Raw genomic sequence first — 27,571 nt, 5'->3', positions numbered from 1 at the left:
TGTGTGAAACCTCGAAGGCCTGACAAACACAATTTAACCCCGACGCAGCAAGATCTGACCTGACACAGTCAACAAGGCCTTAAAAACAGCCTCTTCAGCTACACAGACGTGAGTGTTTATGACTGTTTATGAATCTTTACTCCACAGTTAGATAGAACATGAGATGATTCCCTTCAATCAATCTGACTCACTAACTGGATCAAGAGAAGAGAAGCTGTCATCACCTCTGTTCCTCACTAACAACAAATGATCTTGTTTATCTTTTAGTCATTTTTATAAGTCATTAAGTTGCTTTCCACAGTTTTTTAAAATCAATCTAAGGAGTTTAATGAGCTTTAATGGGCGAGGTTGTGGCTTTGACACACACAGCGTCACACCTGAAGGCTCCGTCGTTACTCTGATGTGTAAATAAACGTGTCAATCTGTTAATAATGTTGCACAACCTTGGATTTTAGAGATTCTTCGTTGAGATTCAGAGCAGAATTCCACACTTTGTCAGTCAGATTTCTTTGGCGTGTAACAAAGAGACAAGGAGCCAGAAGTTTAACAAGATTCGCTTTATTAACTATGATACAGATCACATAAGGCCTTGCTGTATACACCATTCCCATTGAGACAAATTACCATACTCAGCAAATAATGACAGGATGTTTTTGTTGTTTTCTTGCTCGCTGTATCTTTTCAGTTTACAGTACTTCATTTGTTTTTTTTATCTATTTTCTTTTTTTCCCTCCCAGACATTACTTCTTAATATTTTTTTTTTTTTTAAATCATCATCATCATCATCATCTCTTAAATAGCGAGAGTGTCTGCGCCCTCTTCCTCGCTCGGGAAGAAATCATGCATTATACTGGGCTCATCTCACAACCAAACGGTTAAAAAAACAAAAAACAAAAAAGAGTTTGTATTTCTTTTAATCATTATTAAAATAAAAACATAAAAACAAAACCGTTTTTTTTCCTCTATCACCGATGACTAAAGGGCAAAGTGTTAGACCTCCCCCCCCCCCCCCCCCGCCCCTAACGTACAAATAAACAACCATCTGAATAAACTTCTGCTCCTTTCTCATCTTAACTTAACAGACATCTGTCACCATTGTTGCAAATAAACAAAAAAATAAAAGCAGAAGAAGAAAAAGAAATAGCGATGCAGCCGCGTGTCATCGTTGAGCCAAAGTCACATTTTGATAGATTTGTTCTCCCGTCTCGTCTCTCTGCGTCTCGTCTCCCCCCCTCAGTCTTTGGCTGCCTCACAGTATCTACGCGTCCACACACACACACATACAGACAGGGAGGACCAGTGCTCGCCGCTCCCCACCTCCCTCATAATAACCCCCATTCATTCATCTTTTTGTCCCTCTTCCCTCCCCATCCAACCCCCCTTCCACACACACACACACACACACACACACACACAGAGACACGTACACACACAAGGTAAATAGGTAGTGTAGACTGATTAAAGGCCCGTGAGAGTCCAGGCTAAGACTTCTGTGATGTGTTAAAACGTTTTTCATTCTGTGACCTCGCGCGGCAACTCAAACGCTCGAGCACAGAGACTCGGCTGCACTCTCTGGTTTCTACGGTAACGGCAGGCCCCGGGCCGAGGAATTCCGTGACGCTCCCGTTCCGGTGGCGCAAAGGGGGGATGAATGGGCCCGTCTGTTCCTGGCTGCCGTCTCTCCCGGATCGGGACTGGGAATGACTGGGATGCGGTGGCGTGACAGTGACATCAGTATAGTGGTTAACCTCGGAATCATTCAGCCCTGAGCCCAGCAGGAGCAGGTTCTGGGTTTACGTGATGGTGACAGATCTCCCGCCTGGACCCGTAAAGTGACGCTGCGCTTCAATCTAAGTCTCCTTCCTCATTCTGCAGAGCGGCCGCTCAGCGTTTTCCATGGGAAAGTGAGAGATAAAGAAGACAGGAAGGCTACAAAGCGCTGATCTACGCAGCCATCTCAAGTGATTCTCACCTCATCTATAACCATTTCTCGTTCCCGGACACTCAAGTTAAATGTCCTTGGCGTACAGAGAGGATGAATCTCGATCCTCTGATGCCACAGAATCCACAGTAGTGAGGCGCTGCTACGCCCATGCAGCAGTGGAAGTGAGGTCATGGCTGCGATGCCCATTTCCTTCTCTAGATGTCAGTGGTGCGCTCCTAGTGACTGTGTGTGTGTGTGTGTGCATGTGTGTGTGTGTGTGTGTGGTTGAGCAGGGTGGACTGACAGTAAAGTGAACAGTGGCTCTCGTTTCCATGCCGATGTGCCTTCAAAAAGTGCTGGGAGGGGGGGGAAAGTGCTTGGGAAGCGTGAACGTCGCCGCAGTCTGACAGAAGCCACAAGAGGCCAAAGGTCAAGAACGTTAGATTAAACTGAAAGGTGAAACACACACACAAGCTAATCGTGACCTCAGTATGATCAAGGTTCCGTCTGACCCCACACCTGTTTTGAGATTCGGGGCTTTAAAGATTCACAGCCCCGTCTGAGTGAACTCTTATGACCTTTGACTTGTTAAAACGGTGAACCCATAAATTTTTAAAATACTCAAATAACCCCACAAGAACATAAAGCCTCCTCCAGTGACTGTTTATGTGCTCAACTCATTTTCCACCAAAATGCCAGAGGGAATCTAATGATACTGAGGTAACCACAGACACACACACACACACACACACGGGCACACACCGACTACCAGCGAACAGAATTTCCTGTTTTAAAAGATTCCTGAAAGTGATACTGCTGGGATTTTACAGAATTTAAAGATTGAAATATCAGCAACCTCACTGAAGGCGGAATTTGCAAAAAAATCGTAAATTTTGTAAAAGTTTCACTTTGAATGTGAGGATAAAAAAATCAAGAGCAATGGAAGTTTTTGGAAAATACTGATTAAAAACTTAACTCTTAACCCAAAACAGAGCAGAGCTGCGTGGCAGGTTGACAGAGAGGGGGCGGAGCCAAGCGTCCCAGAATGCTTTGCTCCAACTCTGCTCCCTTGCAGATCCAGTTAGTTGAGATTTTTATTCTGTGCTCGGAATAACGCCTCAACTGAAACTGAATTCACCTGTGTGTGTGTCTGTGTGTGTGTGTGTGTGTGTGTCAGAGCGGTTGTACTGACAGGAATGTGTGACTAGCGAAGGACAGAAAATCCTGTCGGGTGAGTCCTGATAAACGTTTGTAATCAATGCGGCGGTAAAACAAACTTTAACAAAAAGGTGTGAAAGTTTTGGCAAAAATTCAAAATGTCACGAGAATGAAATCGTAATAATTTCAGCCAAAAAGAATCCCTGTGCAACTTTACGAGAATAGTATGAATATTACAAGAATAAAGTCATATTTTGAGAAAAAGTTGATTAATAAATCAATTTTTTTCCTAAAACTTTATTTTGGTAATATTTAGACTTTTTTCCTCTCTTACGACATAATTCAAAAAATCTCTGTTTTGCATTTTTGTCTGACAGCAGCCCTAATATGGAGTTCCTGGTGTGGTTTGAGGCGGAGCGATTGAGGGGGCGTGGCTTGCAGGAGACAGAGCGGTCACTGGGTGTTTGAGTCATTAGTGTACGATTAAGAACTCCTCATCCGGGATTACACATTCTCCCTCCCTGCACTACCGTCCCTCCTCCAGTCCCTTAAAGAGCTACTGGCAAAGTGTGAGTGTGTGTGTGTGTAGCTTCCCTGTAAGGAGGGCCGGGTCCACATGTGAGAATGGGCGACATAGTGTAAAGTGGCGAGGAGGGAGCACAACCACACCTGCAGCTCAAAGGCTCTTCAGTCTGTCCACTCTTTCACCTCGCGTGTCCACGTTTCTAAAAGTGACGGCGGCTCAAACGCCTTCTTTTTTCCCCAAACACGAGGGATTCTCCCAAATCATACTGCATCTCGCTCAGGCTCCTAACTTTCTACTTCCTGTTCCCAAATTTCACAAACTTTTATCCCAAACCTTTAAATCTCCCCGGTTCTCATTCTCATCTGTCCTGTTCCTTTTGTTGTTCTCGTTCCCTTGATCCCTGGTTCACAGCGTGTGTTGTTCCGTGGGGGGGAGGTGGGGGTGCAGCAGGGCCGGGATCGGGGATTGGGGGGTCGGGGGTGGGGAGCGGGGCGGGGACTGATGATGGTGGTGGGAGTGGGAGTGGTGGTGGTGGTGGTGGTGGTGGATGGGAGGGCCGTAGTGCGGGATGACGGGCGGGGTGGCGGGGAGGACGTAGGGGGCTGGGGACGGAGCGGGCGAGGGCGAGTCGCCCCCGGCCATGCAGGAGTAGGCAGAGGTTCCTCTCCCGGACATGAGGGTGGCGGTGGGGGAGCCGGGGAGGCCTTCGGCCAGCAGCTGATTGTAGAAGAAGTAGGAGCACTGGTGGATGAAGCTCTCGATGATTGTCTGGTAGGTTCTGGTGGCCGTCAGGGCGTCCATCGTGGTGAAGTCCGGCCGCATCAGCGTGGGCCAGAAGCAGATGGACAAGTTCTCACTGGTCATCAGGTTGGCCCGGTTGTTCTGGCTCACCCTGGATGAGGAGAAGACATAATTACTGAACAGAACGCAGGAAGGAGAGAAGATCAGAGCCCAATGCTGCCCTCAAGCTGCAGCCATTAAATGAGATCAATTATCTACCACTTCTTGTTCTACTGAGCCCATTCTGGCATGCAGCATCTCATATAATGCATAATGCAAACATTTTTATCAGGAGAGCTGCAACATCACACTCAGTCACCTTCCTATCGCCCTCCTATTGCTTATTGCTACACGATCGTTTTTTTGTGTTCATAATCAGTTTAAATTTAAGCTGATTCTGCAGCTGACTCAGTAGATTACTAATTGGCATATTTAGTGAGCTCATAACTCAACGTGAGTAAACATCGACCGCCAGCGTGATGGTTGAGCTGACGTCCCCCCACCCCCCTCCGTCACCTGACCAGGTCGCCTCCCACCGTGGCCCTCACTCACTTGTTCAAGTGGCTGGTGACATATTTGAAGACCTCGTAATTCTCCTTGGGGAAACGGCGGAGGATGTCCTTCATCGTCTGGAAGCGCTGCTCCCTGTCGTTGAGCTCTACAGCGGCAGCAGGGAGAGAAGAGATGAAAGATTAAGGGAAGTGAAAAAGAGACGACCAGAGTAAAGAGAGAGGAGGAAGAGGAGAAGATGAGGGACTGATCCGAGGACAATCCTTCATCACTCCCTGCATTCGCATCCACTGATTCTTATGCAAACTTTGACAAATCAAATCAAAAACGCTCAATGAAAACGGCAAATACAGAACTACTTTTGTTCGCTCGCTTGACGTGGACACATTTGTGTTCGATGAAATGAAATGCAGTGAAAATCTTGAAGCTTTTTTTTGTGTGTGTGTGTGTAGGGGCACATAGAAACTACTGCAGTCACTAAATAAGGTCACGATTTGCTGAATAACAAGAGTGATGTCATGTAATCTCAGCTGTTTCCGTTCAGGACGTAGCTGCGACGAGAAAACAGCAAACACGAAATGTAAACTCTCAGCATCTCGCAACATTTGAAATAGTCAGCAGAATGATATTCCAAAACTGTCTGAAAACACAGCTGACCAACACGTTCAGATTCAAAAAGGAAACCAAAACAAGACCCGCTTGTAAAAGACCACACACATTCCATGAGGAAGAAGACAAACACACACACACACAACACAGGGTGTGTTAAGCCTGATGGCTGAGTCAGGACAGCTGATGTCACCGCCGGGCGCAGCGTGAGAGGGAGAGACCGGCAAACGGCCACGATTTACAGTCAGAGATGTTTTGGTTTGTATTCCCACAGTGAGGTCAGCTCGGATCAAAACCAAAAATCTATCAGCATCTATCATCGCCAAACCTCAGCTCCAATCCCATCAGCTCACTTCAAGTAACGTCATCGAGACAGCAAACATCAAAATCCACCCCGGAACTTTCTCCGCAAACAGTGAAACAAACAGAATCACAGCTTGTATTCACACGATCAGCCGCCAAGATAAACCTCACATTGATTACAAATAACAATTATCAGAGCAGAAAATACGTTTCATGTTGTGAAAATATCTTTCAAGTCAGGATTTTGAGTGGGAATCTTGGGAATGGTCTCCCAGCTTCATCTCGCCTAGAAACATTGTAGGTCAAGACTAGTACTAGACTACTACTCAAGACTACTAGAGTCCCAACGTAACAAATTAGGGTTAGAATATTCCAGACTTGAAGTCCACCTCCACACTCTGATGGTGTTTGCACTTAGCTCCACCTTAAATCTCCATGGTGAGAGATCACGGCACAGGAAGGGAAAGATAGCACCTGATTTTGCCGACACACAACCGCATTCTCTCCATTAAGCGCGATCGTCCTCCCGAAACCTGCACTTCTTCCCGTCCATCCCTCTAGCTCACTCTCTTTCCTCCCATGGCTCCAAACTAATCCCTTTGCCCCCGTGGGCGGATTTGGACTGCAAGACTTTTGCTTGTTACGTTAAAGAAAAGTTGAGGAAGAGGGGGAAGGATTTTGGCCCAAAACCAAAATGCCTCAGGTCTAACCGAAGAACTTCACCCCTCTTGCCACTGTCCCCTCGGTAAGCAGGAAGGATCATTTTCCCACTCATATTCCGACAGGGAGGGATGCTGATGATAAATTGGCATCACTAGACAGAGAAACGTCTGAGTTCTCTCTCAGTTGGCTACAGAGTTCAGGACTGCCGGCCCTCTTGTCAGAATAGGGGTTGGGGGGTAAACAAACAGTGCCGTCACACGAGCTCGAGGACTTACTGAAGGCCTCCACCAGCTCCCCCTGCATGCTGTAGGGCACCAGAGGCTCAGGCAGCTCGGAGAAGAAGGCCTTCATGGCTCCTGCCACCGTGTTGATGGTGAAGTCCTTCTCCACCAGGTCCAGGTTATGATCTGACAAAGAAAGAGGAGATCGACACCAGCGTCACAAAAACATACATACAGACAATGTACAACGCAAAATTGCTACTAACGATTAAAACCTTTGTTTGTCGGGTTCAGATTATAGAGGATGTTTACATGCTTTTTAAAACTTCCAACATACTCTAAATAAAGCAATAAATAAAGAAGTTTTGAATCTTGTGTAAAAACCACAATAAGTTTGACAGGGATGTCAGCTTACAATCAGCATAAGCTGCCTCCTTACGCAGAATTTATCATATCATCTTATTTATCTATTCCTTTTAGTGAACTCAGAATACTTAATTACTATAGGATAGAGATCCGTAAAAACATACAGAGGCTTCAAGGTCAAAGCTTGCAGGAAAACACTTCAAGGCAACGTCGAACATTTGTATCCAACTGAACTTATAGGTTTATGTAGAGGAGCTTTAAGAGGCTTTAAAACGAGTTCTATGGCTCTATAAAGGTCCATTCAAAGACCTACAGACTTGTAAGAGAACAACAAACATCTCAAAAATACTACATCTTACAATAAAACAATGTCAGTGAGCGAGTAAGGACATCATTTCCCCAATTTTGTAAAATAGCCGGCATGTCACTTTCATAGACAGCCAAAATACTCGAGCGCCACTCTTCTTCTTCTTCTTCATGCTGGTATGCAGTGAGAGAGTGACATTTAATTTATAAAAGCCATTTTCTGATAACTTTTCACAGGTAGCGAAAGTGGAAGGACGAGCGGAGGGAAGGAAGTCTACGTGTGATGCAGATAAAGTTTGAGTATTTAGAGTCTGTAAAGTGCAGCACTCGGGACACCGGTGTCTCCTGTAACGCTCATCTGAGTCTTCACTGCGACCAAGAGAGACCTGTGCTGTAGTTTCACCTGTAATTGTCTTGTCCGATTGGTCCCAGGGTCAGAATTATCCGACACAGGACTTCAACTGCGATTAGCTGGGCTGGATTCATCTTCAACCAAGCGTAGACGCCTACGCACACTCACCCCTACGGCATCTTGCTCTGCTATCCATGTAGCCAGCCAGCATGCTTCATTTACCAAACCAATCTGTAGGTAATTAACTGTCCAGACCAGTCACACAAACACACATACACAAGTACAACTACACACACACACACATACAGATGCTCGGGAGCAGGTAGAAGATTGAAGAGTCAGTGAAGGCCAATTCCCTTGGTAGGATTGATGTTTCCCGATGCTCCCCGGGTAATTAAAGCGATTGAGGCGTGTTACAGACACACGCACACATTGTCACGGCCTTTATTTCATACTGGATCGCACAGCTACGGTCAGAATGTAGGCACAGGGGCCCAACCAACCTGGGAGCCCCGACGATCCAGAGCCTGATAGAACCATCACTAAATTTATACTGTGTCTCGACTCTGAGAAGGTGAAGCGAAAAGCTCTCTGACCTGGAACGTCTGTCATCAACACGATTATAAACAGGTGTATAAAAACACACCTTCAGTCTCATGGTCCACCTGTGTGTGTGTATGCGAGTGATGAGGACAAGTTGAGTGACGAACCTTGATCGAATTGGCGCTGCATGCTCTCCATCTCTGCTTTATTCCCACTGACCCTGTAGATGCCCTCTGTGGTCAGGCCTGATGGATGCAGAGGGAGAGAGAAAGGGGGAGGGAGAGAAAAAGGGACAGAGAAAGGGAGAGAGAGAGTGAGACAGAGATGTCATGAGGTAAATGTTACAAACATTCATTTACTTTGCAGTAGTATCAGGTATCGACAGCAGCTTGTCAATCACCTCCTGGCCACAGAAAGTGCTACAGCTGCCAGATCTCACTGATGAACATCATTATCTAGCATATCGATAAGCCCCGCACAGTTGCAAAAACAGGGCTACAGCTGCTTTAAAGTCGTCTCCCATCGTCCCCAACCATCTAAACACACTATTACCACTATTTATTAACCCCATAAAGAGCTCCTGCAGGCCTCCTTAGAGCTTGCTGGTGCTCAAGGTTGGGCCATCTGAGCAAACTGAGCATACTGTGGCACAGTAGAATACAGGTCTGAGCACAGCTGCATCACAGGAAGACGGTCCCGCGTTTGAACCTCGTGCTTATCTTTAGAAATTCCCAAATATTACACGTGAGCTTAAAGCTCCTGATATCACCTTTGACCAACGCACTGGGCTGTACACCACAATTCATCACCTGCTTTCGTACACATATTTGCGTAAAGCTACAAGATCTCTGTGACCGTGTGAACCTCTGAGTTTACCAGGAAGTCTTGAAAAGTTAATTATTTTTAAATACGTTTGGTTCCGATCGGCCAGATGGTGGCGCTGTAACTCCCACGTTTATATTTTGGCCGATAAACTTTTCAAGCATTACTCATGGAATGGGACAAGAATTTTTGGTAAAAGTTGAGTGGGCGTGGCTCAATCCTTTAAGTGCTGTAGCTCATGAATGAATCCGTTGACTGGAACTAAGGTTGGTGGACATGTGGCCTCACTATTTATGTAAAAGAATTCAACACCAATCAACCTGAGGGTGGCGCTATAAGTTACATTTTGTCAATAACTTAAGCATCTGCATAAGCACATCTGAATCCTTTTGTAAGATCAACCAAGGCCTTCATATTGTGAACGAGCAATGTATCAGATTACAAACATACATCATTTATTAACATTTCTCCCCTGATTGAACAGAGATCAATTTCAAGCATTCTGCCTCCCTCATCCTCCTCCTCCTCTCCATCTTCATACTTACGTGGTGGCTCTGGGGAGACAAAGACCAATCCAGAGGGAGTGAGGGAGGCAGGGAGTGGCAGAGAGAGAGGGCCAGATAGAGAAAGGAGCCAGTGAGGAAATGAGAGAGCTCTCAGTCCAGGCAGAGAGCATCGATCTCCTCCTTCTACCAATCAATTATCCACAAAAGCTTTTCTAGCCAGACACCAGCAAAACAGGGATGGGAGCACAGATACAGAGCGATAGGTGGGTGGGTGGAGGGGCAATATAGGACAAGCACCCACGGATGAAAAAGAGGGGCGGGGAGTCAGTGCGGGGACACTTGGGGGCAAGGATCAAAGGTAAAGATAGCGAAGGAAATATGGAAACAACACAACGTCTAAAAGATGGTGGAGGTCAACAACAAAGGAAGTGAAAAGGAGTGACAGAAAAATGTTCGTCAGTACGTTTACATGCACATTAGAGCGTCAATTATACTCATTACTCATCATACTCAAAACTACAGGCCTGAAAACATGCTATCACACACACTCACTGAGTGATAATTGCTCCTGCAGTTAGCACCTTCAGTGTGCCAACCAGAGGCTGATTTCATGGTTCACCATGGGGACGGGCAGTTGCCGGGTGCTGCCCTTTACGTCGCTATGGAGGCCGTTACAGCAAGTAGATATGCCCACACACGCTAACACACATCCATCACCTCGCCACCCGAAGAGCCTAACACACTGCAGCCACAATGCTGAGGAGAAAGCTGGAGCCGACCACACATAACAGCTGGCACTGCAGATGGGTTTAATGTAGCCGCTTTCTGTACCAAATACCACAGAACACTCATGGCTTTATCAATGGAGACCAAATAAGAGATGAGAAACAGAATTTGGGGTAAATAGGAATTTGAATCTGTAAATCATGTTATCATTTGCCTTCACTCGAATCTCTTGCACAATTTGATGTAGGAAACTCAAATATTGCAAACAACTTATTATGCTAAGAAAATAAAAAGTGCACAGATTGAATTCAAGTATTAAACGTAGTCAGAGGTCAGAATCTTCATTGCAATGAAGATGTTCACAAGGTTGTGCATATTTGAGCGCATGCTTGGACGGACACAGACAGAGAAAGCCTCAATTGAGATCAGAGGAGCTCTTAGCTTTCAGACAGGAGTTGGTGGGGAATGACAATGCACTTTTGCAACATGCAGCAGCGGTAAAACAAAGGAAAATGATTTGGGGAAACGATCGCGGACTGACTCAATGTGGTTGCGTGCGTGAAAATGAACAAAAGCAGTGGTGAGACGAGAGGGAAAGTTTAAAGAAAACAGCACGGAGACACTACAGGGAGTGAGAGCACACCGGGGGGGGGGGGGGGGGGGGGGGGGGGGGGGGGCAGAGAAGAACGAGGGGAACATTTAGCATCAGACTTAAGCAGCTCAGATTTTCAAGGTGAACGTATGCTTTTATGGATCACTCACAGGACGTAAAGAGGAGGGAAATGCGGGAGAGAAACATTTCACAGAGAAGGAGAAGCCAGTAAAAAGACAGATCGAACTTTTATGAATACGTGATGTTAAATTTGACGGCAACTGTAAGACATTTGTATTTTATAGACCATGATAAGTAAGTACAAGTAATAACTGAGAAACTGTCTTGTCTCTCCATCTCTCTCTCTGCATTGAAATGAGCCTTTATTGCTTAGTGGTCTCGTGTAGTTTCCTTCCGAGGGCGTGCGTGCATTCATTCCGCTTATGTGCGCCCCTGCCATTACAGGCCGATGTAGTGTCAGCGCTCTACAGTCATTTCCTGCAAGTTCCATTATAGCCGGAGACAGACAGAGAGGGAGGATAAGTAAACCTGACGACTCTGATCAAAACTAAATAATACATCTGAAGTCATTTCCCGTTCCAGCGCCAGTGGTTCTCAGTATGGGTGTGTCATTCAATATCTGTATATGTTGGGATGTAAAGTAAATATTTCGGCGCACGCACACACACACATAGTGCAGAAAAGAGCCGAGCCCAAACATTCTGCCAATTTCCTACAATGTGATATTGATCTGAAGAGAGACAAAAGCTGTGGGGCAGAACATTACCAACAACAGCCTGGCCTCCCACTGGCTAAAACACACACCAACACACACAGACAGACAGCACGCTGAAAGGAGGAAGCAGCCACAGCAGTGAGGGTAGGGAGTGAGATGGAGGAGAAAGCAGCAGAAAAAATAAAAAGGCTTGAGAGGGAACAATTGGATGACGAAAAAAAATAGAGATGAAAGATGTAAAATGTGACGGCTGAGGGTATGAAAGCAGGGAGAGAAAGGGAGAGACAGAAAGAGAGAGAGACAGAGAGAGAGAGAGAGACAGAAAAGGAGGGAGGGAGAGAGAGATGGATTTATACTTCTGAGAGACACCCGAGCTCATGAGCTAAATGTACAAGCGAAGAGGCATAATGGATACTAAAATGAGTAGTTTTTACGAAAAACTACACCCAAGGTGGTCACTGACATTGTTTTTTGTAAAAACCGAGTTCACTTAAGTAATCCATGTCAGTGACTTCATTCGGACATCATTCGGTCACCAAAATCTTTACATTCTGTTAAATTGCCGCTCTAGCGCTTTGAAGAGAGGAGCGGAGAAGCAGAGGATTAGGAGAAATGCTCAGGGAGTGAGGGAGAGCAAGAGGTGGGAGAAAGTGTGTATGCAGATAAAAGAACAAGGCCAGCGAGTGTGTACGTACGTGTAGATACGCGCACAGGTTCAAGAACCTCACACTGACTGCTGGGTGAGCAGATATGAAAGCTCCAGGGTGAGCTTGCGTTTAGCCTCGCCCCTATACTTCACCACAGAGTACGCAGGCACAAACACTACGTCTTTAATCGGGACGGAGAGATTACAGTGGAATGCATGAGTGTAACGTGTCAAAACGCCATGGCAATGCTTCAACCGGCTCGACAGCTCAAAGGTGGAAGATACAAGTCATTCTGAAGTGTGTGGAGGAGAAGAGAGGGTTTGGATGTTTTGTGTAGATAAAGTGAAAACCTATACTGTATCTACTAAGCCCTGTAGCCTGCCGCTGATCCACAACAACAGCAGGATTAATTAAACAATATCAGGGTTTTAAAGACACAACCACTGTAACATCTTGCATGTACTACTTGTTGCTTTAAGTGACACTTGGTCTTTCTCATAATTGCACTGATTTGATGACTGCGTAGAGCTCGCAGCAACCGTTAGCATCAGAAAAAGAGGCTGTTAATGATCTGCCTGAGGCCTCGCTTGGACCAATTTGGGAGTTCTCAGACGTGACTTTGCCGCATTGAGCCGATGACAAAACCCATAGGACGGGTAAATAATTACCAACGCAGATGAGAAAACCTGCTGGTCCATGAATCTTATCACATTTAATTTAGCTTTATCTTTTACGAGAGTACTATTTGGGTTACGCAGAAAGTAATTTAAAACACCTTCCCGGTCCCCAGAGCACCCGCGAATGTTAAGCTGCGAGCTCAGCCAAGCACGAGCATTTATGAAATCCACACAAAGAATAAGAGTGTGCAGGTACACAAACGTGTATGTGATTTATTGAAGACCCAAGTCTGTGAAAGCCCCCTGTACTCTTCCTCAAGCGCACCCGGTAACTGTGTCTACACCTTTTTTCATACGCTCACACTAGAAGGGGGGTGTGCCTATTTGCAGCACCATTCATACTCGACTTACTAACTGATTCTAGGCTCTAGGGTTCATATTTTCACAACGCCAAAATGTATCTGTGAAAGCATTCAAGCAAAGGTTGAGGCTGAGTGACTCAATGTGACCCACCCAGCTATTCTGAGGTGCATTACACACTAACATGTACACACAGCATGTGGTGGAATGGTGAGAAATGAAGGGGGATTTACACCAGCCTCGAACTGGAACTATAGACTGAAAAATCGTGCAAAGATGTGAATCAAATAATAAAAAAAAGGGCAAGAACAAAGGGAATGTATAGATATAAAGCGTACAACCAATGAAACAGTTAACACTTAACTATTGGACGTCAATACTGACCTGTGAATGGTTCACATCTTCACTAGATTGAAAATGTGTGTTTTGTGCATCTGTGTGCGACGCCCACAGGTTCTGCTCACAATAGGTCAGACTCTACCGGTCTATCAAAAAACAGAAATCTCTTGAGATCAAACCTCATCAAATGCGACTTTTGAGTGAACGAACCGACAACAGCCCAGTGCCTTGGTCAAGGGCAACACAGAGGAAACGCAACGCCGACACCATGAGAACATCCAAACCTTCAAGCTGTTCCACTGTGACAGCCATTTATTCGCCCAGAATTCTGGAATAATGGCAGCCATGTAAGAGTCAGGTGGTCTTAGGCATTCCTGCCAAACTTCTGGACGTGGGCAAGATCAGTATCATTTAAAACGTACATTTACATAGATCCTTACCCGTCGTTTCGATGAAGCGGATGCACTTCTCGATGAAGACTGGTATTGGCCTCTCCAGACTGACCACGGTGGCTAGCGGCATTCCGAAGTAGTTGCTTTCGATGGGCTTCGAGATGGAATGCCTGGGTTTGGCCCGCGGTTTCTGGGGAAAAGAAGGGATGGAAGAGATGATTGGCGGGGAAGAAAAGAGCATTTTAACATTCTCATATTATTTCCGACAAGGCTGACATAGGCAAGCATTTCTGACATTTGAGCTAAGAGACCCTGACCTTAAATAATGTTACATTAGTATATACTTACATCACACACACACACACACACACACACACACACACACACACACACACACACACACACACACACACACACACACACACACACACACACACACACACACACACACACACACACACACACACACACACACACACACACACACACACACACACACACACAACTGATAAGCATTCATACATTCCTGTCTTGAGCCCTGTGGTGTGCGTCAGTGTGATACAAATCTGTTCGGCTCTTCATTCCACTTCTCTTTGCTATACTCTCTCTCATCCTCTCTAGTTGCCTGCAGGCATGAGATAATCAAACTGTTTCCATTGTTTAATTACTCTCCAACTCTTGGTAGTCTGTTAAAAACATCTGATATACTTGATGCCCGTCTCTGGATAGTAATTACGCCTTGTTTAGCATTGAGCGGGGGACATTCTGAAGGCCCCCGGAGGTCTGCATCTCTGATAAGTCTGTCGAGCCCCCTGTGGGTCTGCCCTGGCAGGCTGGGTGCTGAGGCTGGGGGTGCATGCTTGGCTGGGCATAAGGGCCGCAGAAGCTGTGTGGGCCTGACAGACAGACAGCAGAAAGGAGCAGAGGAACGCTCATTAGAGAAGGAGCCCGGCGTGCCCTCTGCTCCACATACTGGCCTCATCGCACTCCACAGAACATCCCGATAGTGTGAATGTACACAAAAACAAGCAGGGAGACGCTCATTAAGGCAGAGCAGATCAACGAAGCCTCGCTGATGAGTTTTCTTCGCCTTGCCAAACTTTTACTGAAATGTTGTTGTTTATCTGTCTTCGCTTTGAGACGCATCAGCTAAAATCTTTCATTAAGGTTCTCCCCAGAGCACCATCCTGCATGTACACATATATATCCTCTTAAAGCCTTAAACCGATGGACCTAACTCCAATTCATTTGCTTATAACACTGGCTGCCTCACCCACTGCTCTGCGACATACGGGAATCCTTTCGGCGCTGTGGTTTTCTCCTTTCTTTTGTGGATATCTTTGTGTCCACTTGGGGCAGTGTCAACACAATGTAATGTCATTGTAGAAGAAATCCGGTGACAGGATTACCCCAGTACACCGCAAGCACAGTTATGATTGTTACAGTTTTGGCAGCTCACTATTCGATACATAGTTGAACCCTTGAAACGACATGTAAAGAAAACCCACACACACGCAAATCAGGCATTAATTAAATTATGAGCGCGGCAATAATAGCAGTGACACTACAAGACGAAACACCCATCCCCCCGTAGAGGCCTAGAGCAGTGCTGTTATAACTCACTGACAGCTAGTTTTGATCTCCAAATAGCGACTCATCGTTTATTTGTGTCCTGTGACAGTGACTGCGTTGTGTATCTGTGTCCTATCTCGGCTTAGCAGACCACCGCATCCATGCCCGCCTCTCCCTGTTCTCGCTGGCTGTCCTCTCATTCGCTCACTTGCCCTTCCCTCTTTCTTTCCCCCTGCAGTTCTGCCTTCTGGCCACTCCTTTTACTTGCTGACTGAGACAGGATGTGTTGCCAGCGCTGAGAAGACAAAACAGACCTCTACCACAAAAGACACACATCCTTAACAATAACACGCAGAGGCAAATTGACATAAACGTGTTCTTGTGCATTGACTAAACAGGAGTCAGATATATCGTAACCCTGGCTGAGGTCTTTTCCTTTCTGCTTGGTTTTCTCAGTATCTCTCTCTCTCTACCTTTCCTTGTGCGGAGGGCTTTAGAAGAGAACTAGGTGAGCGAGGAATGTGAAATATTTCTCTTTAAAATGCTGCAGGAGAGAGAGAGAGAGAGAGTGAGAGAGCGAGAGAGCGAGAAAGGAAATGTTTCCGGCCTCTCTCTAAGGGAGGGTGGGAGGGCGAGACAGAGGAGAGAGGGAGAAGAGGCAGAATCAGCACAGTTGGCCATCGCCTGAGGTAAAGTGGGTTTTAAGACAAACTTACAGTCGAGGCTCACTCATTTCTTCCTCTCCGCCATGACTCAGAGTTGAACACCCTAAGGCCCAAAGTGGGGAGATGTTTACACTACATAAACCCTGAAACCATTAAACCATTAGCAAAGCCAACTGAAATCACGTTCACCCTGACCAGACATTTAATGGGAACGGCTGGTTCGTTCTATACCAACCTCAGGTCATTGCTGCACAGCCTCTCCTCTCCCTAAAATGACCCGATAACTCAGGAGCACGTCGGCTATCCAGGGGGGGTTTTCAGGCTGTGGCCGTTGCGAAATGGATCCTTATCTACACACAGCCGCTTAAGGAACAGGTGATGGAACCAGATCACTATGTTACAACCCTAATTAAGCCCTAGAGCAGCACAAGAGCTGCTTCAGGGCACGAATCAGCAGAGCGAATTAAAGTAATGATGAGTACATAGATCTTAACTGATAGCTTTAGTTACCTTCTTGATTCGGTTTTGAAATGTGTAGGTGTGTAGCGTGTCATGTGATACTTTATTGATCCATTTCCTCTCTGTAAGGCCAGGCTGTGCTACAAATCAGTACTGCTGCAGCTCTGTGTCTTGCTCCAAGGCATCTCAACAGGGTATATTGCTTGCAAACACAATGCTTGAACCTGGATTGTTCGGTTGCCTCCTCATACTTTAATTTCACTCCACAGAAAGTAACAATCAAAAAGTGTATCTGCTAGAGAAGAGATCAGAGCTGAATCACCTGGCCAACAGGCGCAGGCAAATCTTCCCTGATAATTTCCCAATTTTGCAAGTAAACAGAGGCGGTGATAATGATGTTGATGCTCATCATAGAAGGTCTGTGGATAAGCTCACAGAGACACATGACATCCTTTTTAACTCCACGTACACGTTGAGTTTCACAAAGGCGGTTTTACTTGCTGCAATCTTCAAGTGGAATTATTCCTTCGGCAGTTGTGTCGCAACTCAAAACGACAGTGGTGGAGATGTAAGTGGCTGCACTGGAATTCACGCTGTGGCTATGAACATATGCTAAATTTACCATGACAGACATAACTGTGCGGTGTAAAACTACTGCATGTCGACTTTTCAGTAACTACAAACAGGAGCGGCAGCAGGGAATTTACACTAATTAGCAAACAGGGATGCTTCTTAAAATGTGATCAAACATCTCCTAAGGGGGAATTAGAAATAATGGCCTGTCTCAAAAAACCTGATTTAAACAGAGGCCTCAGGTGACCAAAGTTACAGCATTTTAGGGAGTTGGATGATAAGGCTTCAAACAGGTATTTGGACATCACTGCTAAATATGTGAAAACATAAATCACCTCCCTCCTGCTTCACTACTGACAGCCATTGTAATTATCAAACGTACACACCCACAGAGAGATATACGCCAGCAACATACTCTAACTCCTATTCAGCTGACACTTCTGTGTCGGCTCTTGTGCATGGACAAGTGCCGATAAGCTCAGCAGTGGCAGGTCAACAGCAACATGACAAAACGTGAGAGACGAGCACAGAAGAACCAGAGATACCTGTGTGTACTGCAATGCCAGCAGAAAACGAGAGGTGACAAAGGGAGAGGTGAAAAGATGAGAAACACTGAGGTAAAGACAGCAAATGAATAAAAAAAATAAGCAAAGCTGACAGGGAGTATATGTCCAACATCTAGGGGACACGTTACAACAATCCACCATGACATCACCTAAATATATGTGGCCTTCACTAGATGACACCGATGCCTTTATATTGCCGACAAGGTGCTAGCTCCCTCTGAGAACCGATTGTGTGATTATGATCCTTGGGTCACTCAGGGTGCCAGTGATAAACAACATACTAGGAAATGGTGGTTCGTTGCTTACAAAAGCCATTTTTCCATCCAAAAAGTTCTAGTTCTGGAGTTATTTATTCTTCATCTAACATTACCAAGGGCCAGCACTTTTCACTGCCTATCCGACTTTTGCATCCAAGGTGTCAATAGTAGTGGCAAACACGATTAATGTGACGTTGATAAATGGCCAATGTGAAGAATTCCCCTTGTTTACTTATGTCAACATTACTATTTGCCAAAAAGGACAACGTTTTTTAACTGAGACAGAAGAATTATTCAGATAGATGTGAAACCTTTAGAATCTGAGGAAAGGTAATACCCAACAGTACTGTGTCAGTTCTGATAGAGTGGAGCAACCGAGGCACAAACAGATCAAACAGCAGGCCAAAGCACACACAGAGCTCCGTTTCTCTTCATTAAGAGTTTCTGCTAGCTTGTGTAAAAGTTCAGTGGCTGCAGTTTGTCTCTTCCTCCTCTGATGATTGGGTTTCACACAGAGCGGTCAGGGGAAAACATCGCATGCATGATTTCAGAGAAAGGCCAACAGAACGGCGTGTCCTCATTGAGCTAGTTTATGGTAAGCGGGGAGATAACACTGAAATTGAAATCATTGGATATGCTTAGACTTCCCCGACAAATGCAGTTATCCACTAAAAATGAGGGCACCGAATCCAAGCTCATCATGAAGGAGAAACACATATTCTCAGTTCTCACCAGCAAACACAAACATTTATATTGAAGGCAAAGTGGTATGAGTGAAAAACATTGTGTGTTGCTACACTAATAAATACCAGAAATTAACATACTCAGACTAAATAATTCCACATACTGTCACATATAAACTGTGAAATGTACATTGCATATTTTATGTACTATTTTCCGAAATCTTCCACTAAAGAAATATCCCGACAATATGAACCGTTGTGTCTAAGGCTGAAATGCACTTAACTTTTGATGACTACTAACAATCCGCTCACTTGTCTGAACAAATCATCTATGGACTGTCCAAAACATTTTCTACCCCTACAGTGCGTTTCAGATGTGTGGGTCCACTAATCTACTATTCTTCTATTGTCCCACACACTTGTCTGAAGACTCATGGTGATAGAGCTTGTCGCGCTGTCAACCTAGATTGTGGAACATTCTCTCATCAGCTCTGCCAGCGATAGATTCTGTGGAATCTTTAAGAAGCAGCTCAAACCCATCTGTTCAGGCACTTTGTTTGGTTAGCAGATTTATTATTTACTGTGCTCATTTTATCTGTTCAATACTTGGTTGTAATATATTTGAATGTGAAGCACTTTGTGACCTTTGTCTGTGAAAGCTGCCATAGTGAAGTTGAATTGAATTAAATTCATTATGATACATTTTATATAGTGAGATATTATATATATTTGTCCTTGGCTACATAATTGCTCAATATTTCCTTGGTGAATAATGAAAAACAGCCAATCGACCTTTTTCAGAACAGAGTCATCTCATATATTTAGCATATCTGCAATTTCATACAGACTAATACTCAAACACTCACCTTTGTATTCCTGCGTAGGCTCTTCAGGATGTTTCTTCTTTTGGGGTCCTCGCTCTCCTCAATGGAGTTTTCCTTTTGGGCTCCCCCAAGCTCATCATGGCTAGCCTTGGGTGGACCACCCATCTCATCATCACTGCCTATTGAGAAGCTGGTCCTGAAGCTGCTGAACTTGCCAAGCCGTTTGGACCGATCTCTGTATAGCTTAGGCTTCACCCCAATGGCTGACAACTTTCTTCTGCGCTCCAGGGAGCTGCTATCAGCCTCGCTATCTGAACCATTCCCCCCACCACTCCCGTTCGAGTGACCCTTGTTAGCATTGCGGATGGTGATGATCTTGCCCTGTGTGCTGTCATGAGGGACAGAGTAAATGTTCTCCTCCTCTGTGGGTCGAGGTTTGCTCACAGCATCCATGGGTTCCGCATAGTCTGAAGGGTCATAGCCACCATCACTACCTGGAGCCCAGGTGACAGCTTGGGGCAAGGAACGGCGGTTAGTGCCACCCTGCTGTTGATCCATGTAGGGGCCAAGGTTGACCTTCCGCACAGGTTTGGGTCTCACTTGCGGAGGCACCTTGTTGTTGAGCTTACTCTCAAAGGTGCTGATCTCAGAGATAACAGAGAAGGCATCACTTGAATCCAGATCTGGGAGCTTGAAGCTTCCCATCTGGGAGCTGAGGCTATCGTCCCTTAAAGTGGGGTAGGGAGGTGATGGGTCAATATCATCCTCTGAGTCCAGCAGAGTGTTAACTGGACTGGGAGAGCCACAGCGAGGGCTGATGCTCTCATTGGTGCAAGCCTCAGCCACATTGTCATACATGTGTGTGGCCTCTACAATTGTTCGCTTTTCCACCACCTCTTTGAGGAAGGGTTGGAAAAGGTCTATCTTATGAAGCCCCCCTACTACCCCACCATGTCCACAGATTACTGTGTTGAATCTGGCCTCTAGTTCATGGGCCAGTTCATCTCCCTGAATGACCTGCCCCTTGGCTGACTCAGAGTCAGAAAGCTCCATCTGGCTCTCTCCTACTGCTAGTAGCTGCACTGGGATGATGTCTTGAACTTCACATAGGAAAGCACACAATGTTTCCAAAGAAGCCTTGCGTCGAGCAGAGTAGACCACAATGAAGCCGTGGACCAGCTTGGTCTTACGAAGGGAGAATGAGGAATGAAAAGAGAGCAGGGACAATTCTATATTTTGCCTCTGAGTTCCAACATTGAGCTCCAGCAGGACAGAGGTCCCACTGCTGAGATTGGCGGCAGGGCGACAATGTTGGGGCAACAAGAAGGGAGCGAGGAGCTGCTCTAAGTCATATGTGTCGCCACACATCAGGCACATGACTATCCTCAGGTCTGCCTCTGGAAAGGGCTGGGACTGAGAGTCTCTGAAGGCAAAGGAAGGAGGGGGTAAAGGAGGGGAGCTGCTCCCCAGACTTCTTCGGGATTCTAAGAGGCCCTTCAACATCTGGTTGATCTGCTTCTCATTGACATGGCGCCCATAACCCATACCCGGTGAGGCAGGGTCAAGGTAGGCACACTGTAGCTTCCCTGCAACTTGCTGTCCTTGATGGATAAGAGTCTGGGCTGTCTCACCTCCTATATCTCCTATGGAACCCACGCCCCTTTTGGTAACTAAGAGGAGGGACAGAGGAAGTTGGGCTAAGCTGTTTTCCCTTTCCCTTCTGCTTATTGTTGACTCCCTAAGCTTCTCTAAACTTTCTACAACATAGGAGAGGGACTCCTTTGAGTTGTACAAACAGAGGCAGCCATGGGGTGTGAAGGTAGGTGTGTGGAAGGAGTTGACTGGCAAACGTACGTTGCCCTCGATGGGTCGAAGGGCTAATTCGTACATCCTGCCGTCTAGCACATACCGGTCATCACTGGTGCACATGGCCCGTATCTCGTTAGCCATCTCTCTGGCCAGTCCATCTTTCCCTAGGATAACAAGATTTATCCGTTCAGCCCTCCCCACCTCAAGTCTTGAACTGTCCGATGAGGGGTAGCGGGTGGGGAATCTAGAGGCCAGGATCTGCTCTATCTTACTGTCCACACAATGAGGACTGTTAGGACAGGTCTCCTTGGTGGGGTGGTAGACAAAGTGTATATGTTTCAATACCAGAGCATCTCTTTCTGCCTGCAGTTTCTGCAGGGCTTTAAATCTTTGCTCCTCACCTAAAACCTCCTGAATGGCACCCATTTTCTCTTTACTTGGCTTTGCATCCACTTCCAGCTCATAGAATAACTCTGAATATTCTAGAAGCAGTTCCTGAAAGTCCTCTTTGGCTCTGTCAATGATTTCCTTCTGGTGTTTGTTGTAGATATCCAGATATTCAGCCTCATCCAACCACTGATAGAAGTCTTCATTCATGATGAAGCTTCTTGCCTCCTCCCATGGTTTCCCTGGTGTGATGAAAGGAGAAACGCTTAGCTTCTCCTTGAACTCCCATCTCATCTCTGCCCGTTTGCGCTCATTTCTCAACTGCACTAGGTGGGTCTCATAGATAGCCTCAGCTGCAGGGGTCTCCAGGAGGTCCTGGGGGATTCGATCATCCTCCATGTTATCAATGTGGGGTGTGGTCTCCCAGGGGGTGTCATCTAGCACCACAAACCACTGGGAGAAATCTCTCTTTGTCTCCAGGACTTTCTGAACCCCAGACCAGCTCAGGTGATCGATCTCATCCAACTCTGGTAACAGTAAAGACAGGGCTTGGGGTAGAGTGCTTAGATAGGCCTTCCGGCGTTTCTCTATATGGTCTTGTTTAAGTCTGTGCACATGCTGTTGGAAGAGCTTCTTGGCTTTAGCTGTCCCTTCAAGGAAAACATAGTCCTTGTACTCAGGGGAGGACTGCATGCGGCGACTGACATTTGGCCACGTCTCATTGTGGTTTTTGACAATTCGGGTGACCAGCCACTCATAGCGGTCTTTGGCTGAGGCAATCTGTTGACTTTGCTGTTTTAGTGCCTCAAAGTAGGGGATGATTTTGGGTTTTCCCCTACCCTTGTCTATTAGCTGAACCAGTGTAAGAAAGGCTAGGTCAACATTGACATTAGAGCGTGCAGATGTTTCTACCACCTGTAGGTTCTTCTTTGCAAGGGCAAAGGTGTGCGAGTCTTTTATATATCGCTCTACTCCTTCATCACATTTAGTGAGAACCAGTACCACAGGTTTCTTTGTTTTGGCTAGCTGGTTGTACAGGTTAGTGACAAATTTCATCTGGTCCTCAAAGCTACGGTTCATACCCCTGCTAACGTCAACACATAGTAAGAATCCATCCACTATCAGCTTGCCTTCAGGCATTTGCTTCTGCTCGAAGTCCTGCTCCAGTCCCAACTGATCTGTGCAAAAGTACATCAACTTCTCAGCCGAGGCCAGCTTGGTGGAGGCGGCCCTCTTTATGTAAGGCTGGAGTGCAGTGCTCCGATGAGGCTGGAACGTTTGATCATCAATGAACTCCGTCTGCTCCACCACATTCATTCGACACTCTGGCCCCTCCTCCACAGTCCGACCAGCCTCCCCCCAAAAAAGAAAGTGGTCATTGTTCACCACACGGCCTCCAAAGTCACTGGTGCTGAGAACGGAGGTGTGATCTAGGTAGAAGTCATCTGCACTTGGCCGGACAAATCGGTTGCACAGGCAGGACTTGCCCACCCCACATTGGCCTTTCTCCTTCTCCGTGCCGGACAGCCCAACCACGATCAGGTTGTAGATGGGTGCCCGGACATCTTGCTTTTTGGCCATCATCATCGCTGGCAGAAGCTCATCCTGCCATGCTGGCCTGAAGCTCTAAGGAGAGGAGGAGGCTGCTGAGGAGGGAGGGTTTCCATGCAACAGGAGCTCACTGGGCTGGAGTCTGGCCCTGAAAGACAGACAGAGAAAGGGATTTGTAATTTAAAATACGAAATACAAACAAATCAAAAAGGCAGGTGCTGTACCTCTGAGTGCCTGAGTGCTGTTAATAATGTTTTATCTAATTTCCCTGCTAAATGTTTCTTGGATAGATTGAGGTCAATAGCAAAGCTGCTGGGATGCAAAACATCACAGTAACATTAACACAAGTGTAGCACAGTTTACAGACAATGGCCGACATTAAGCTGGTTTACAGGCCATAACAACACCTCTAGCAGTTGTTCCTTCCAGATTTGCTGCTTGTCTTCGTGGATGTCATGGTCATTCTGCCTTACATGGTGCATTTTTGCTTACTACCTCAGCTCTAACAAGGCAGCTGGTTGTCTTGCTGTCAGCCACGATATTGTCAGTTAAAGGAGGTTTTCACTTAGACGCTTTAGTGTGCAGAAAGACATGCGTGTAGACAGATCACACACTTGTGAGAACAGACAGGCTAAGCTCCCTGAACCCCAACTAAAAGACACACACAAGAAGATGAAAGCTGACAAGTGTTTGAGAGCCAAAGTTACTAATTGGCCAACTGGGGAAAGCATCTGCATTTTAAAAGCTTGCAATGCCTGTTAGCTGACTTTTTCCCATCATTATCATGTTTTCCTATATTTCAAAACCAAACAGCTCAGTGCAAACACATTTGAGTGGGCTCATGTTGTATCCCTCATGTACCAATATGTTTACCTAGATGGAACAGTTTTCTACTGAGGAGTAAATAACTTGCACAATCAAATGATCTTATCTGGGTTCAGCAGCTTACGTAAGGCAGATCCCTTAGCTATACAAATAAAAATAAGTGACTGAGTGAGCGAGTGAATAAAGGGTGGGGAAACCGCCCTTTATAGATGACAGAAGAGTGTGTGAGGAAAAACAAACTGCCAAAGCTCCAAGACAGCCAGCGCACGCGCACGCGCACACACGCGCGCGCAGTATGAAGGCCACTCCCGCCACGTCACGGTAACTGAACAGTTAATTTAACAAAACAGACATTAAAACCACTACTTAATCATGAATAGCTCTTTTGACAGAGAGCACAAAGGCAAACAAAGACTTAACTGCTGCTGAATTAAGCTTGTCAGACAACAGAGGACTGTAGATGTTCAAACCCAAGCTTCAAAGCGGAGAAAGCTACACCGGGAGGCAGAGGAGGAGTAAGAATCTCCCTACAGTCAAACACTCTGCTTTGTCTGCTACCGTTATGGGGTCGCAATCTTGTTGAGATTCAATCTCAAACCTAACGCGTACTGTATTATCTACTACATTCGTGATTCTGCTCTTTAGAAAGCAACTGCTGATCAGACGTAACATTACAGCGGCTGGTGCAGGTATATCAGAAAAAGGAATCAGAATAAAAACGAATGCTGTGTGTTTTGATATCTATGGAATAACACATAAGGGCTCAGAGAAGTGGTTACATAACATATTGTGCTTCAGGTGTTAGTTTAGTTTTGCCAGCCAGTTTATATTTTTTTTATAGATTAACAATAGTCAGGGTTCTTTTATATTAAGACCCAATGAATTTCCAAAGCTTTAAATCTAAGCCATTCAAAAAATTAAATAAGGAAATATGGCACTGAGACCATGTTTGGATAAAGCTGACGAAATATAACCCTCAAATGACCTTCACATCATAGATTGCTTTGTAATCATTATCATTAATATGAAATTTGTATATTACGTTTTCTTTTGTCGGCTCATAGCCCTTGTTGACATGCTATTTGTGCAGAGAGCTTTGTCTTCCTCAAACCATATGCGAGTTTGCTTAAATGTGTGGCCTACAGCTGACCTGAGACTATGTTACTATAGTGACATGGATCGACACCAGGGATTGGTGTCGATCCATGTCACCATGTCTTATCCAGCTTATGGAATTACAACTCATTAACATATGAATACGCTCTTTCAGTGGAATATCTTTAAAAATTGCACAACTTGAGTTTTTCCATGCCTGGAGAACCATTTTTCTAAATTCCACAAGTTTCCAGGATTTCCATGAAGTCTGGAAGAGCTTCAGGATCATGCATGCTGTGACAGCTTGTATATGTGTGTGTGTGTGTCTTTGCGTGCGTGTGTGTATCGCTGCCTTCTTTCTCCTTATCCATGTTAAATCACTGCCATCTAAATCAGTTGCGTGTGTGATCACTGGAGGCATCGGGTTGGAAAAATAGAAGGAAAGAAACAGCAGGTGAGGCATCTATGCAGCTCGAGTTAGCACACCTGGTGAAAAGTGCACCTCTGGCCTGACCTAGTCATGCTCACCGTATAGAGTCACATTAAACCAGGGCAGGCTGCCTTTGGTTGAAGTTAACCAGTTAACCGAGGAGGAAGAATGTGCCGGGCCTTAATTACAGAAATATGACAGCTGTGATTGTATGCTCAATTCTATCACGGTCTCTGCCCGTGCACGTAATATTTGTTCAACTATTCAGTGGGGAGAGGTCAGTGAGACTTCATGGGTTGGCTGTCGAGTAATCTAACACACAAACACCTCAGTCTGTGGTGTGTGTGAGTTTCCAGACTGTGGGAGGCTGAAATGAAAGAAGGATTTTGGCAGAAATGTTCACATGCTTCATTCGTGGGTTTGTTGTAAACTCTCATTCACAGTTTAAGTCCTAATTGCTGCACGTGATGCATTCAGGTGCTCTGGGTCAGAATACAAAAAAGGAAGTTTGGAGGAAGCATGTGGTACTTGTTTTTCTGTTGTCTAGTTTTACCACAAATGTCTTCATTTATTGAAGTCCTAGTGTGATTTTTTCTGACGATATTTTGAAGTGGCATTTAAAGGAAACACAGCTCACATTCTGATCTATATTTACCTCTATAATTCACCTTAAACAAGCCTGAACATAGACAAATTTAGTGCAAAAACTTCCTGGCTGGTACTAACACTTGAAAATGGTCATTACATCTGTCCAACAATAACTATTTCTTAGGTCTGTAGTACTCACTCCATAAAAGCGTCCTTCTCCAACAGTCAAGAATTAACAACTTCATCTGCTGTTCTTTATAAGCTCTTATTTGTATGCAACATTTCTTTTTATCTCATTCCATCGATCATTCTGTCAGGGCAGGTGTCACTTTTGTAAATTATGGATATACCCTTGAGCAAAGAAGTGAAATTTACTTGAGGCAGGTTTGTGAGCTCCATGTGTTAGTATCGCGAAGAGAGAGCGAGATGTCAGGACATGTCTGAAGGCAGCGGGCCTCCTGAGCCGATACCAGCGGCATTAAGAGATGAATATGAAAGCACTAATGCAGGCGCAAATGACCCATATAAGGGCTTACACATAAACACGAGCATGTATGTGCACATATAGACTCAGCTATCACCCTGTGCATTATGCTGGTGAGTGTCCAGTGAAATGACAACCTCATACAGCCCCAATGGACACGGAGGCTCAGTGGGCTCGCTGCTCTCACTGATGCACTGTGAACATCTGCTTTAGTTTTCAGAGAATGACAGCAGTGGGGTTTCTATTGTCCTGTGTTTTGCGCAATTTTAAGTTACAAATTGAATAACGTGAGGGAAAAAAAACCCTCTCAATATGAAGTTGTTATGCTTGCTTGGGGTGGATTTTGTGGCATGTCAATAAAGAGGTCATTCTCAAAACCGTACTGGAAACAGGCCTTGTGAATTAGCGGTTACCTGATGTGACTCTGGGGGAACCGGTGCCATAGATCCAGACACGACCAGACCAACACTGACCCCACACTGTTCATCATACAACTCATCATACATATATATATATATAAAAATCGTTATACTGATTATGAAGTGCTGTAGAGCTACTAGATTGCAGAAAGCTGCTCCATTAGAAAGCACAGCTATTTTGCAAAACATGCTTAAAAAGGCCCGTCTTACAAAGCTTTGTGGATTTCAGGTCATTTACATCCAAACTAGGTCAGTGTACTTTTGTAAGGTGCGGCATTCTGGAGATATTTGGCCTACATTAAGCTGCAATGAGGGAATTCTTAAAGCATCCTGCATATCTCTGCATCTATCGAAATTTCAGGGCTTTGAATCAATGGTGAACATAT

The 27,571-nt window shown here is 45.4% G+C and overlaps 1 protein-coding gene across 1 annotated transcript in view; it reads right to left on the bottom strand.

The window, feature by feature from the left end:
• Positions 1 to 542: 542 nt before the first annotated feature.
• The window catches only part of arhgap35a (Rho GTPase activating protein 35a), a 63,038-nt gene continuing 36,009 nt past the window's right edge, over positions 543 to 27,571 (bottom strand). Inside the window, exons 2-7 of the mRNA XM_076141339.1 lie at positions 19,640 to 23,492; positions 14,047 to 14,188; positions 8,429 to 8,506; positions 6,749 to 6,880; positions 4,941 to 5,046; positions 543 to 4,500 (exon numbers count right to left, since the gene is read on the bottom strand). Of these exons, the coding sequence (XP_075997454.1) occupies positions 4,014 to 4,500; positions 4,941 to 5,046; positions 6,749 to 6,880; positions 8,429 to 8,506; positions 14,047 to 14,188; positions 19,640 to 23,380 (4,686 nt within the window). The 5' untranslated portion in view covers positions 23,381 to 23,492 and the 3' untranslated portion in view covers positions 543 to 4,013. The remainder of the gene's footprint in view (positions 4,501 to 4,940; positions 5,047 to 6,748; positions 6,881 to 8,428; positions 8,507 to 14,046; positions 14,189 to 19,639; positions 23,493 to 27,571) is intronic.

Source organism: Genypterus blacodes, unplaced genomic scaffold, assembly GCF_046128005.1.
Source record: "Genypterus blacodes isolate CSIRO-AG114 ecotype Tasmania unplaced genomic scaffold, CSIRO-AGI_Gbla_v1 ptg000003l_1, whole genome shotgun sequence".
In the NCBI taxonomy this organism is placed as follows: Eukaryota; Metazoa; Chordata; class Actinopteri; order Ophidiiformes; family Ophidiidae; genus Genypterus; species Genypterus blacodes.
This window is presented reverse-complemented; position numbering and strand designations above follow the sequence as displayed.